At 40.1% G+C, this 14,617-nt stretch overlaps 1 protein-coding gene across 1 annotated transcript in view; it reads right to left on the bottom strand.

The window, feature by feature from the left end:
- ZCCHC7 (zinc finger, CCHC domain containing 7) overlaps positions 1-14,617 on the bottom strand; it is a 119,528-nt gene that overhangs the window by 38,701 nt on the left and 66,210 nt on the right. The window contains exon 4 of the mRNA XM_009321273.1: positions 532-575. Within this exon, the coding sequence (XP_009319548.1) occupies positions 532-575 (44 nt within the window). The remainder of the gene's footprint in view (positions 1-531; positions 576-14,617) is intronic.

Raw genomic sequence — 14,617 nt, 5'->3', positions numbered from 1 at the left:
AATGTCACCTAATTATGTAAGCATTGCTGAACCTTGGAAAGAGAAATCAGAAGGAGTTGGACCTTATAGCTGAAGCTTATTCTTCCGGGATGCTACGGTACCTTGCATGACTACACCAGGTTACAACCTAACCGTACCAACTCCCAAGATGAGTTCAACCTCTGGGAGTGCAGGAAGGCTAACCAAACACAGACGGCGTGTAGTGCCTTCTGTGGGAATGCAATTTAGTTGCCACAAAACAATTACTAGTCTCTGAAGAGACTGGGAAGGAAGAGCTGAGCTCCTCTGCCCAGAGTCTGTGGAGGCGCTCTGATTCCCAGCATCCTCTGCCCACTCTGCTTGTGTGCCTGCCCGAACAAGTGAACCTCTTCCTACTGCACGAGAGCTCAGGCTTTGCCTGCCTTCGGGAGGACACTGCTAAGGATTCCACACAAAAACTACAGATGGATTTTTCAATCCCATTTATCTTGCTCTGCTTGTTAATAAACATAAAAATAAAGGATTATAGAACAATTTGGTTGTCTGTGTTACCTCTAAGTCTTTATTACAGATGGACCAGTCCACATCCTCTTCTCCTGAAAAACAGAAATAAATTATACTTAATTTATATGAATATTTTTCTATAATATATTCAACATTATGATTACTGCACTTACCGAAATTGATAACAGACTTCGAATGTACCAAAGTGGAGAAACTAGTTCTATCTTCACTAAAGGAAAGCTATCAACCTGCCTGGCACCAAACCTGATTCACCTTAAAATCAGCACATGTCCAACTATCGGGTGGACTTTATTTGACACCACCCTCTTGTCCTGCCCGCCAGGGTTTAAATTCAGGCAAGGATTTAATTTCTTCAGAGGCAGCAACTCCAAAGCTTCCGATCCCAGCCATTTGAATTATCTCTGCCTGCACTCGTGGGAATGCCCAGCTCAAGTCCAGATGTTGCCAGAGTGGGAGCACATGGAACAAGAAGTTAACTCACAGCATAAAATATACTTTTCCTCCTTGTAAATTCGCAAAGTCTGTGTCTTCAGCACTGCTTTCTGACTGCTGCATGCCAAAATGACTTTATGCATAACCACAGCAACTAAGACTGTAAGCTAAGTAACTCCATTTCAAAACAGGGTTTGGTAATGTGCAATAAATCAGGACGACACACTAAATTATCAGCTGTCACACCATAACCTTCTCACACACAGCCTTTGGACTGGCAGAAGAAACAAGAAAAAATCAAAAAGGAAATAAAAGGCAATAAGCTAAAAGAATAGGGATGCAGTTACAGCTGTTTAAAAATTCTGCATGCCAACACTGTGTAATTCTCTCACTGTGCAAAGACAGCTGTACCACCACAGCATCTTTTTCATCATTAAGGGAGGATTCATGTCAACGGAGGTGTTTGCCTTACCTATAGTTTTACAGCAACCATTACAATTTGTGCGCAGATTAATCCTGTGTGTTTGCAAACTTTTTAATGCAAAGTGTCCCATCCTGTTCCCACAATCCAAATCTGAAGCATCTTCATGTGTTATTAACAGAAATCACAACAACATCAAGATTTACAAAGTTAAAAAAAACAGTAAAAATTTATCCAATTGATTTTGCTTGTACTGTTAATTTCCAATAAAAGGCAGATGACTAGAAATTAAAATTATACCATCTATAATGTCATATCTAACCCTTTATTTACTGAAAAAGTCAATAATTTCAGCTGAAGTGTGTCATGCAGTATCTGGATACAAGGTACGTCACTCAAACATACAACGGGTGCTTTAGAGCATAATACCTGCTTGCTGCTGTCCTTCATCCAAAAACTGGGGCTAATACTATCTGCTCTAACCTGAACCGCATTTTGAAATATTTCTATTTTCAACACTCACTAATGCCAACAATGATAACGACCATCACAGAGACATTAATAATGAATTGACCGGCCTATTTGTAAAGCAATTTGAGTGATGTGTCGTACCTAACTCATGGTACGCATAGCAACTGGCACAGCCAGAGCTCAAATACAAGTATCCAACGGATCCTTCACCCAGGCATTGTTCAGGATAAGAAGCAATCACCAGAATGAGAGGTGGTACCGTACCCACACCCCTGGAGACCGCTTCTCCCACACTCTTGGCTCCCAGCAGAGAGGACAGAAGGGACAGCATCGTGTCAGCTCCCTTCAGTGGAAGTGCATCGTGGGTATGCCCAAGGGAAAATTAGGCCTTTTGGTGTCTAGTCATTAAAAGTAAAGAAATGCACTGACATATTTGAGTGCATTATTTATTACTTGGAAGCCTGTTAAGGAAATTCATTCATAAAGAAAAAGATATTTGTAATTCAAAACTCTGCCCTGGCAATCAGTACTGTGAGTGCACTGCAGAAATGCACATGCAGAATGGTTGACAGGCTACAGATCAAAATTACCAGCGAATTAACTCCTGTTAATCATCAGGCATGTCCTTCCTGAGGACAAACCAACTAAGTTTCTCTTCTTCACTGTCAAAATCCCCCGCTTCACAGGGGAAAACCATGATAGAATGATTCAAATATTCCTAGTGCTTGAAACTAAACCTGCTCAAACCAGAAGATAAATACAAGAGCTTTAATGCTGAATGAAATATTTCAACAAAATCTCTCTTTATTAAATCTGTTTAATAGATTTTAAGTCTAATTCACAACAGATTGCATAAGGCTTTGTTTTTGCTCACAATAAATTCTTCAGACTGAAATATGTAGGAGAAATATGCTTCTACAACCTACTTGAAATCTTGCTTTAGAGACAGAAAAATCTGCAAGGATTTTTCTTGCTGACCACAGCATTTTGTTTGGCACTAAATCATGAAGTAAATCACTAAGTCTGTTTGAGCTGACAAATACCTCCCCTCCCCCTGATTTAGTTTGCTTATTTGGATGAATTATCTTGTCCAACAGGCACTTCAGTCTCTGGGTGGCTGCGGGTTCCTCCGAGCTGGCTTACTGGCCACTCCACCTCCCACCAGCCGTGCTGCTGCCCTTTGCTCATCCTCCAGCAGCAATACCCATCAGCGTGCTGAAGACTCCTTTGTACCATGCTCTCCCTGGTCTGTAGCACCCATAACCTTTGTTTTCACTCAGAGTCATGCAGGCGACAGGTCTGGGACGGCAGATTTGAAGAAGCTCTTCTCCCAAGGACACAGTGGTGGCTCAGCTCGCTGCCCTGGGGGTGGACAGGCAGCCACCACCCCTCACCACCTCGGGGTGCCCAAGGACGATGCTCTCCCACCCCACAACCCCAACCAGCAGCCTCAGACACCCTTCCGGGACAGAGAGGGTGATTTTGGTCAAAGCACAGATACAAAACACATATGCTAATTACTGAAAGTTTCCGTATTTAGCACAGACTGGTACAATAAAACCTGCCACCTGATGTTTTCCAAGGCCAAGCCAGTACAACATTAAAGCATTTCGTCCCTTTTTTCAGACATACAGACACACACACAAGAGGGTGGATTTCTGCCTTAAGGAATGGGGCTATGAGTACTTTATTTTTACTCTTAAAAAAGCAACAGTTTAAAAACTATTCAGATAATCTGTGTCAAGACTTTCCTCTCTTTCTGTGGAGAAGTTGCACACACAAAACTTACATCACTTAAAGGGTCCTGTGAGTTAAATAATAGTTAACTATTGTAAGTTAAAGTATACAGTGTTAAATAATAGTTAAATAATAGTTTAATAATAGTGTATTATTAAAATCTTCCCAGAACATCTTCAACAAATTCATACTTTTATTCTTTCTCATCTTCATTTATTAAAAGCAATCTCCTTTTAAGATTATATTAATTTCTATACTTCAGCTAAAAGATACAATTGACCATGCCATACAGACTTCTTGTATTTATACTTTGAAAAAATGGTTTTGTCAAATTGCAGAACAGGGAAGAAGAGAGGGAAAGAAGAGGCCTGAAAAAAAATGACAGACAGAATGCAAAATATATACTGTTTCAATGAAAATGGACGCTCTGTGCAAGGTTCTTCTTTTATAAAGTATTACACTTTGGCTGTCCTGTGCCCCTGTACAATAGGATGAATGGTAAGCAACAGCTTTGCTTTTATTTAAAGAAAAATTTTGAAAGATCATTGAGATTCACATGTATCCCTCCACCAGCACGAAAATGTAAATTTCCGAGCAGTGCTCATGGGGAAGCCAGATTTAGGACCACTGTTCAATGTGCATTCAAGCCTTCCCTCTTTCATTCCAGAAAGGGAGAGGAGGGGAGGAGGGAGAACGACGACCAGCAGTCAAAACCTAAAATTGCCTGGAGGAACAATCCATTTCCACAGAACAAAAACTGACTGAGAATAAACAATAAACTGTTCAGAAGATTTCCTTATCTGCCGTACCACCAATGATCCCAGCGGCTGAGCAGGCTACCCCAGCGAGGTAGGGCACAGTTGGGCACAGATTTTGATCCCACCAGAAGTCACACTTTTATTTCGCTCATTGGAACTGGGAGAAAACACATCCCTGTTCTCTGTGCAAGTTCAGCCTGCCCTGCAAAGGTTTATTTCATTACCTCATTTAACAACACAGAGAAACTGTAGAGCCTGGACATTCAGCTTTGAAAATAAAACACTAAGTTTTCAAAAAGGGGAAGGCAAGCGGTCCCCTCACTCCTTCTAGTTGGAATATACATGCAGACATGTATTTTATTTAGTTTATTTTATGATCAATTCACTGAAACAGGCTGCTTCAAGCTGTGATGGTAAGATATGTGGCCTAAAGGGCAAATATGTTTCTAAGCTGGGCTTTAAAAATTGGATTTTGACTGCTAATTAATATAGCACATTACAGAATAGGGAACCCTAATTACATTCTACTGTAAGACCTCTGTGGCAAGGACTGTTTCAGACATATCTCTGAAAAATATTTACCACGTCAGGACACAGCTTCTGGTTGCTACTGAAGTAATGAATAATATTTTAAAATTATAAGCCTTAAACCCCTAAAAATGATCTAGATCTGTAAGAATATCACATTGTGACATTTTACATATATCTGAAAATTCCTGTTTATGTTTGAACCAAAGTGATTCAAGTCTTATTGTAATGTAAGTTGGTATAACGAGTTTCACATTTTTTGTGTTCAAGTAGCCCTTCTTCCAAAAAACAAGGAGTGGAAGTACGAAGTGACAACAACCAAGCAGTGTCCCAGAACAGAAGTCGAGATTCCTTCCCTACATCAGATTTTGCAAAGCACAGGAAATCAGGTTTCCATGCACTAGGATGCACTATACATGTTTCTCTTCTAGGAAGGTGTATTCCAAGTACCCATATATATATGTGTGTGTGTGTACCCATATATATATGTGTGCGTGTATCTATATGGGCGTGTATATATACACACACACGCACACACACGTATGTCACCAGAAGTTTTTGAAGTAAACCATGTCTGCTCTACAGCCACTGAAAAGGTGTGCTACGGTGAACTGAAAAGGGAGCTAGTCCTCCTTATGCTGCCTGAAGTTCCTATTCAAGCTGCATCCAGACACAGCACCGCTCAGGCACACGGGGCTCCAAAAATCGCTCTTTGGTGGGAGGGAACCACAGGTCTGCACGACTCTGTGCAGCCAGCGGATCTCAGAGCACTGTCCTGAGAGACCAGTCATGGACCCACATCACGGATTTCTGGTTTCTCGCAGTTCCAGCTTCATCCCAACACAGACAACTCCCTGCAGGGTGTCAAGGCCAGGAGATGCACAGCAGCCACCGCAGATGAAGCCCCCTCTGCACTACCCAGTTACTTGAATTAACCCCTGTGCAGAAGGAATGGAATCAACTGCAGTATTTTTCTTAGACACTTCTAGGGATTTCTCAGCTTTGCTTTGATGAGAAAAAGGTGATTTACTTAAAAACAAGACACCTGCTGTTATAATGGATTACATGTCAATATCTCTTTAACGCAACTTTAAAAGAGATCCATGAACTCCCCCAGAGAAATCAGTCGATGTAATCATTGACAGAAGTTCAATTTGAGAAATTTTCTCATGGCAAGGAAAGACTCTCCTGCCTCTCCCATTGATACCTAAGAGAGAGATATATATATGCGCGCAGTAATATGCACATTTTTTTGTCAGTGAGAAAATACCTGCAAGACTTTTTTTTTAGCAACCTTTATCTGATCCAGCATGACATTTTTGAAAAGCATCACAAAATTGGAAAGATGACAGTGAACAAACAACAAAACTCAACCCATTTTAAAATGAATTAAAATGTAAAAAGTTGAGTGAAGCAAAGGCATTGGCCAAAAGCATATCAGAGTTTAAAAAGAAAAAAACCTCTGAACAGTCCTGCATAAGTGAAAAAAAAAAAACCCAAGACCTATTAAAGTAACTTCAAGCAAACTTAAGCAGCCATTACCCATGGGAGAAGACTAACCGTCATTGCCAGAGAAGAAAAGTCTGACGGTTGGGGGCTACGACATGGTACTTATAATCCCCAGGCAGCATGTTCGGCTGGGGCCCGCTGCAGGGCTAGAGCTGCAGTTTTCAAGAAGACTCACAGGTCATGAAGTTTAATACACGTGAATTAAGAGTATTTAACCGAGCAGAGGTGCACACTTTTGATATTTAAAGCAGATATTAAGAAATAAAAAAAATCACCCAGGTGTTAGCACATACTGCCTCTTTTTATCTAATGTCAGGCATCCAGTACTGCATTTCAGCCACGTATCTCTTTTCTGTGTAGCTGAACTGCTACACAACTTCTCTAACAATAAATCCTGCACCTTCTTCCAAGTGCGTGCCCTTTCACATCTACCTCAACTCCATCTACGTCCTCTTATGGCTATGTATGGGTAAGGTGTTTCACAAGCTAAGTGGGAATAAAAATGTGCAGTGAATAAAGCAGAAGATAACATAAGTCTGTAAATCATATTCTTGAGGAATATGTACACTATCAAATTGCTAAAATACACAGACACCTGTTAAAACACAAATACATAGTGTATCTTTTCTATTATATAAGTACGCATAATTTTCTGTCTGTTTTCTGTCTCATGCTATAAATACTGCTTCCTTTAGTCTTGACCACTGCTAGTAATGTTAATTCACAAAACTCAGTGGCTCATGATTTTCAAAGCTTAGCACAACATTTGCAGAACAAAGTAGGTTTTTCTCTCTTTTTGGTGGGTACAAGTATGGGGACCACAGGAACAGTTAAATTCATGGCATGGTTGGTCTACCACACAGTCGGGGGAATTCTTTAAATAGAGCCTGTCACTCTCTTTGCCCATCAATGGGATTTCCTTCTCAAACTGCTGATTCGTTCAGGTACACAACAGAGGAAATTTCAGTTAACCTTTGTTTCACCCCGGGGAAAAATCTGTCTGAAAAGTATAAAATGAATAGATTAAAAAAAAAGAAAAAAAGAAAGAAAAGCTGCAGGGTTATTCTTCCTAGTGTTCACAGCAGTCAAAGTTAAACAGAGAAAAGGAGGCAAACATGAACATTTTATTCCCACCAGAGAATAAGGTATAATATATGATTTAGAAATTCCATTGTCTATACTGTGATTTCTAATTTAGAGAAGGAAAGACTGAACACAAATCTATTGTTCTCATCGGGTGCATCAAGAATTCACTTTTTGACTATTTCCTATATGATTGAAAAAGGAATAATAGGTTACTCTGAAGAGAAAGCCTTTTTAGCTATTTGATTAAGTTGTCTTAAATACCTTTTAGATTCCAACAATCCTTGGTGAAGAGAAAAAATAATAAATGCTAACTCAGAATTACATGTGAAAAAATGCATACAGACATAAAACCAAAATTACAGTCACAAAATAGTCAAAAATACAGCCATCAAAAGTCATAAAATAAAGGGAAGTTTCCAGATAGATTACTGCCAAAAATGGCCTTAGATTGTTCTAAGTTATTCATAAAAAAACCTGGTTTGAGATAAAATTATAATTTCAAAATAGGAATAATTTTCATTTTCTAGTGTCATTCATCTGACAACACGCCTGTGGTATTCACTCTGGTATCAAACTGAATGTTGCTGTAAACCTCCCCCGCAACCAGTCTTTGAAGGACTGACTGCCGGCAGAGCTTGGGCAGTACGGTCAAGGTCCTGGCACGGATGACTGTAAGGTCTGCGTGGGTTTAGCTCCTGTGGAAGTGATATTCTGAAATTTCTTACAGGATCAATAGGATGCCAGGAATTGATTCTGTAGTACCGACTTCAACATCACCGAGACTATTTCTGTATTTAAGTGATCGTTATTGCGCAGCAGATTTTGTCAGTGGCAATATAACACTTCATCGAAGAAGGTCATAAGGGAAGCCGGAGGCTTTGGCAGCTGTATAACCACGCATAATCTTCATCTCTTAATCAGCCCTTGAAGAGTGGCATCTATTCTAGTTATCGATATTAACTATTAGAGTCCAGAAGCCTAACCAATGCATACACTTTGTTGTGATGATTTGTACAGACTCCTTCATATAGTCAGCTAAAATTGTACTCAATTAATGGCTAAGACCAGAGTCTGAAGAGTACCATTGCTTCACTTCTCAAGTACCATTTAATAGAAAATCTACAGTTGCATCTTGGGAATCTATTTTGGCAACACATTCCATCTTTTTCCACAAATACAGAATGAAGGAGAGATAAATATAATAGAGGGAACAAAGTCCATGGAGCCTTGTTCTACTGAGGCTTGTGGTGTCTGATCTGGCAAAGTCACTGTGCCTAAAAGACGCCGTGTAAGAGATGTGCCAACGACATTATGCTTCTCCCCACAACGGAGAGGTATTCAGATTTAAAGCTCCTTGGAAATGATTCATAAATGCTTCAACTCAATCACAAATCTAAAACTATTAACCATCAGCTGTATCCTAGAAAAATAGCGTGGCTCTCTTGATCATTAGGATGAAATACGGAACTAAATTCCTGAGTTTGAAGAACACTGTAGATGAATATCTGAAACTTGTAAAGCTTAATTGAGGCTCTTACTTGCCTCTACTTTTGCCCTGAAATTCCAAAAATCTTTAACCCAGGAAAAAAAAAATCACATTTCAACACAGACTACCTGCCAGTCTTTGGGTATGGGCTAGAATTTCAGTTCAACTTACTTTCATGCTGATAACCTGGCGCATTGGGCAAAGGCAAGCTAAATCATCCCAGTTCTGATGATTCCTTCTCACCCTCAAGGTCAGACCAGACTCCCATGTAGTGACGTGGGAGAAGAACAGTTCTTGGAACATGGGAAGAACCACCACAGGGTGTCTGGGATGAGGCAGACCCAGGGTGGTCACGCTGGAACAGCTCCGAAGGTGGCAGTTCTCAGTGCTTTCACATTCTTTTCCTGGGAGCATTCAAACAAACGCTGCAGTGACTAACCTATCTCTAGACAACAAAATGTAACAACAACTAGACATTGTGGCTTGATTCTAATTTGGCACGTCTGCTGTTCTTAAGAGAAGCAATTTATAAATTGCTAACACAACCAGACTTAGACCATGGCTATAGCTTTTCAAGGTTTTGAAATATTACACATCATGTGGTAGCTTCACAGATATGAAGGAGGAAAACCCTCAGCACTTCTAAAGATACAGTTGGAAATATGAATGCCCTTGTACTTGTAGTGTAATGCTACCAACAAGGTTTACAGGTTTCAAAGTTAGTACAGAGCTTAAACGTATTCAACAGCAGTCTAAAATGACATAGAACAGAATGCAAGAGAGACGTTTACACTGTCATTACCTCCAGATGAAAGGAGTCCTAAAAAGCCTTATCAAAACCAGGATGCAGGAGACTGCATTACTCTGACAGCAGAACTGAAGTTTGAGCTAAAGCTAGTGTGGAGACCGGGAACGGGTGAAATCCTATTGGATGTAACCCTAGTTCCTCTTTAATCTTCCTGACGATTATAGCAAAGATGGAATAGGAAACACATGCAGAAGCTCCTGAAAAATCATAGAATCATAGAATGGTTTGGGTTGGAAGGGACCTGAAAGATCACCTAGTTCCAACCCCCCCTGCCATGGGCAGGGACACCTTCCCGTAGACCAGGTTGCTCAAAGCACCATCCAGCCTGGCCTTGAACACTTCCAGGGATGGGACATCCACAACTTCTCTGGGCAACCTGTTACAGTGCCTCACCACCCTCAGACTGAAAGGAATACTTCTACAATTCAGGAACAGAAATTAATGTCACTCCATGGATTTCCCATAGTTCAAAATGTGTATCTGAGGAAACCTCCCCATTTGCCAGGCATGAGGAATACACGCAGCACCCTGGGCACTACAGTGCCCCTCCGTGTTAAATCATCTTCAAACTCACACTTGCTGGGAAAACGAAGACATCAGAAGTGACCCAGTAACACAGCACTCTTAACAGCAAGTGGTAACAAAGCACTGATGCAGCTGAGGATGTACAATGGCATGTAGTTATTTTATGAGAAGAAAACTCCAGTGTTAACACTCTGCTCTAATTTTGGTCTTCCTGAGCTTTTATGACCTTACTACCATACAGGCAGATTCTTTAGTCCGTATCTGAAGGCATGCACCACAAACACCTCTCACAGCAGGAAGAGGCCGAGAGCTCTTTTCAACACCTTCTTCATGGTTTGTAAGCATGCGTCAAGATGGTGTACTGGCTCTTCTGACAGTCACTGTCATGAAAGATTGTAGTTTGTCCTGGCAAAGATGATACACTGCTCTCAACGCTCCGTGAAGCTCTGTAGATGCTTCAAATGTAAGAACACCAAACAGCATTAACATGCTGTGGAAGCCCTGAGAGTCATACTTTTTGAGAATGATCTTACATTGGGCTCTGAGGGCCAGAGATCGAAATGCAGCAAAGAACTCAAAAGAACACACTGTCCTTTTCCATTTCAGTCCTCATTTTTTGGTGAACTTTGTTCCACGTGACAAAGACATCCTTTTCCTGGGAACAGAAAACAACTAGGATGGGCTTCTTGTCAACATCAGTCTTCTGCTCGCAATAGAAAACATTGTCTTCCAGAAACACATAATTTCCATACTAAGAGGCACAATGGTAAGGTGATGAAAAATGAAGTGCCCTTGCTGAAGAACACTAATTCTCACTGCCTAGAACAGTTTTGTCCTTGCAATAAGGACCACAGCAGAAAAGATGTCACTCTCTTTCCTCCTCTTTCCAAAGAAAAGAGAAAGTGGGGAAAAGGAAATGTGGTCTCTGTTAATAATCAGAAAATAACAATTCTCAATGAGAGAACTCAGTTTTTACTTATTTAAAAATGTTTCAGTGGTGCAAGGAAATAAAAAAAAGAATTTGAGACCCCTGATTTCATCTGTTTCCTGTGTACACTAGCTCAGTGGTCTCAACAGTGGGGTGCAGGCATCCCAGGGGGTTTGGAAGACATTCCACTGCAGCAGAGGAAGAAAATATTTTTTTGTACCATTAATAAATAAAATAAAATTTATTTTTAAAATAGTGTTTACTTAATCTTTGTCATCCTTTTTTACCTTCTATTTTGTGTATACTTTATAATGTACATAATATATTAGTACAGTACTACATGTATATAATTTATAAATAAATAAATATACTTATGTTGGGCGTGTGTGCTCAAAACTTTTTTCCTGATAGAGGTGTGTGATCAAAAATGTTTGGAGACCACTGCACTAGAGCATGGCTTTTACTAGTGGCCAAAGAGTTACCAATGAAACAGAGTGAAGTCAATTTTCTCTACAAAAGCCTGCGATGGATGAAAAAATTTGAAGTCCTCACACTGCGTTTTTTCCAGATCCTCAGATCCCACGTTTAAAAGATCATGTATATTTAGTACACGCACTATCTTTCATTCTTTCAGAAGAAAAGCTGGAGTCCTTTGACTCTGGAGGAGGATGCAGTGTAACCGCAATTGACACAAACGGCTGGGTCAAAAGCACCTCATACAATACTAAAGAGGTATTTATTTACACTTTGAGTATTTGTCTCTGTGGTGTTGGTTTCTTTTTTTTTTTCTTTTTTTTCCCCTCCTTAAACAGATACCACAGCAATAGGAAAAACCTTCTCACTTCTACCAAAAACAATGCATATCTTAATTATGCTATTGTAATGAATGACAACTTTCTTCCAGATCTACTAAATTTAAGTTCGCTAACAAGGTAAGTTTTTCAGACACTTGAGGTCCTTAATAACTGCACCACTTCCCAAAGTACCACTACACAGCATGCAAGAGAAGCGTATTAGAAATGATGTGACCCTCAAGTCCCGTAGTGCAAACGATGCGCAGAACAAATTCTTTTCTGACCTACAGCCCCATGGCCAACAGTTTTGGCAGGGTGTCAGAGAGCTGCCGGGACGGGTTGCTGGGCTGTTATCTAAGCAATGCACTTCTTTTTCACATGCTTAGCAGCTGCCCAGTACAAACAGGAGTGCTGCTCTGCATTTTTCATCCAGAAAGGTAAAACGTCATGTGTTAGACTAGCCCAGGATTATTGGAGTCTGAAAGGTAGACACTGAATTTGCTTAAGATCCCGAGAACCAGTTAAAGAATTTTACTGGGATTTACTGCAAAACACGGACACCAAAAATGAAGGTATCTGATGTGAACTCGCACATCACTGATAACAGCGTGGATGTGTAGAAGAAGTCAGAGGAAAAGTCACCCCTGTTTCACTGAACTGCAATTAGACAATAGCAATACTTACGCTCTGAATGCACTACTAACCAAGTTTCAATAACCAACAAGCATTAAACTAGAACCATAGTGCTTTTAGGCATAGATAATGTATCCTGTGCTCTACTTTCTACTTAAAGAGAAATTAAGTATAAATATAGTTTGTGCTGGATGTGGTTACTGCCCTAGTAACTGTACTGCAACCCATCTGTACTCAAATTCAAAAGTCCTGTTCTATAAAAAATCATTGAAAAAAAAATGCAAGTTGTCCATTCAGATAAATAACCAAGGGTGAATAAACATGAGATCAAGGAAGAAGTGCCCGAATGGTTAAGCACCATATTAACTCTGGTGGATGCTGCTCAAGCATTTTCACAGCCTGTGTTGATGTGCTCAAGATATAAAACAGTTACATGGGGACAAGTAGAGCTCACAAGTCTATATTTGATTTTAAGCATTTAAATTCTGAGAGTTTAACAAGCCTTTGCCGAAAATGAATCAGACAACAGAAGTACTGAATAGTTAAGGTGCATATAATTATTTTTAAAATAGCACTTTAAGACATTTAATAGCACTTTTTCCTGACATTAATAGAACTGGAAGGCATACTATACACAAGCTCTTCCTACCTGAATTTAAAGTACTGCAACTCTCAACTTTTTGCTGTTCCTGTAGGAAACTGTTATGCACTTCATATTTATAATTTTTTTAAATTTAATTTGTAATGTTGTTTGATTAAAACATTTTTTGTTTTAATTTTGATTTTTAAACAGTAATATTCTTTAAAATATGCAGTTATTTAATTCAGCTCAATAACTCCATGTGTGGGACTGAAACATTTGTATTAATCCGAGAAAGCTGAAACATATTTGAAGTTGTGATTTAAGTCATTCTTTTCTGATAAAGACTGAATAATTAATCAGTTTAGCTGACATATCTCAGGTGAAAGTCCCTTACATTGGTCATTGCAGTAGAGTTATGATTCTACTGTAAAAACTTACTTAATATACTTTCCATATTGCAAGTCAGGGCAATAATTTCTGAAATCTTTGATTCAGGTTTTCCCCCTTCGTCTGGGCAAGAGCAAGGGATGTCTGAAGTGATGATTAAAGGGCTGGTTGCAAAGCAGATTCTGCTTCTACCTAGCAACACTCAGAAAAAACAACTAGTCCTATCGCTGAAAAAAATTATCAATGCCTCATTTAAAATGTGCAACCAACCAAATTTCCTGAGTACTGTGGTAGCTCATCGCTCCTTTAAAAACAAATAATACAGACACTCTCTCTAACTCCCACTGTCTTTCACAAGGCTGTAAGCAGAGAGGAAGGAGACAAGAAAAGCAATAAAACGTCACGTCAGATGCTCTGAACCCTTCACCGGGGCACAGACTTTGCACCGGGAAGTGGAGCCACCACAGATCTTGTGAAGATCAATCCAATTTCTAATAGTCTTGAGGAGCTGAGAAGTAGAAAGACAAGGCAAACATTACAAAAGATACTCGTGATCAGAGATGGCAGCATTTAAGATGCTACTAGACCAACTAGACTTTAGAGGAGAAGACAGAAGATGACCCATGTCTACCTCCCATCTTTGGCTGGCCATCAAGCGTGGACACGACCAGCACATGTGTGGCACTGCGCCAGCGGCTGTTCTGGTGTTTGCAGAGGCTCTCCAAAGACACACAGCAGTCCTGCCTTATTTGTTGTATCTTCACAGTGGAATAACATCCACACCAGGCAGGCTTCACTTGGTGTGGGCTTATCAGACATTGTACTACTAAAAGCCCTTAACACAGAAGGGGTTTGCTGGCAGCACTGTTGGTTTTGGTACTGGATCAAGCCCTATATGTCTTCACCTGAGCCTAAAAGAAACTATGGCTGCAGAAGGTGTTTTTGCTGGAACAACTGCCCGCAACAGGGACGGCGGTCAGCACTGACTGCATTGGTGAGGAATTGCATTTCAGCACACCACTAACAG

Source organism: Pygoscelis adeliae, unplaced genomic scaffold, assembly GCF_000699105.1.
Source record: "Pygoscelis adeliae isolate BGI_AS28 unplaced genomic scaffold, ASM69910v1 Scaffold433, whole genome shotgun sequence".
NCBI classification, from domain to species: domain Eukaryota; kingdom Metazoa; phylum Chordata; class Aves; order Sphenisciformes; family Spheniscidae; genus Pygoscelis; species Pygoscelis adeliae.
This window is presented reverse-complemented; position numbering and strand designations above follow the sequence as displayed.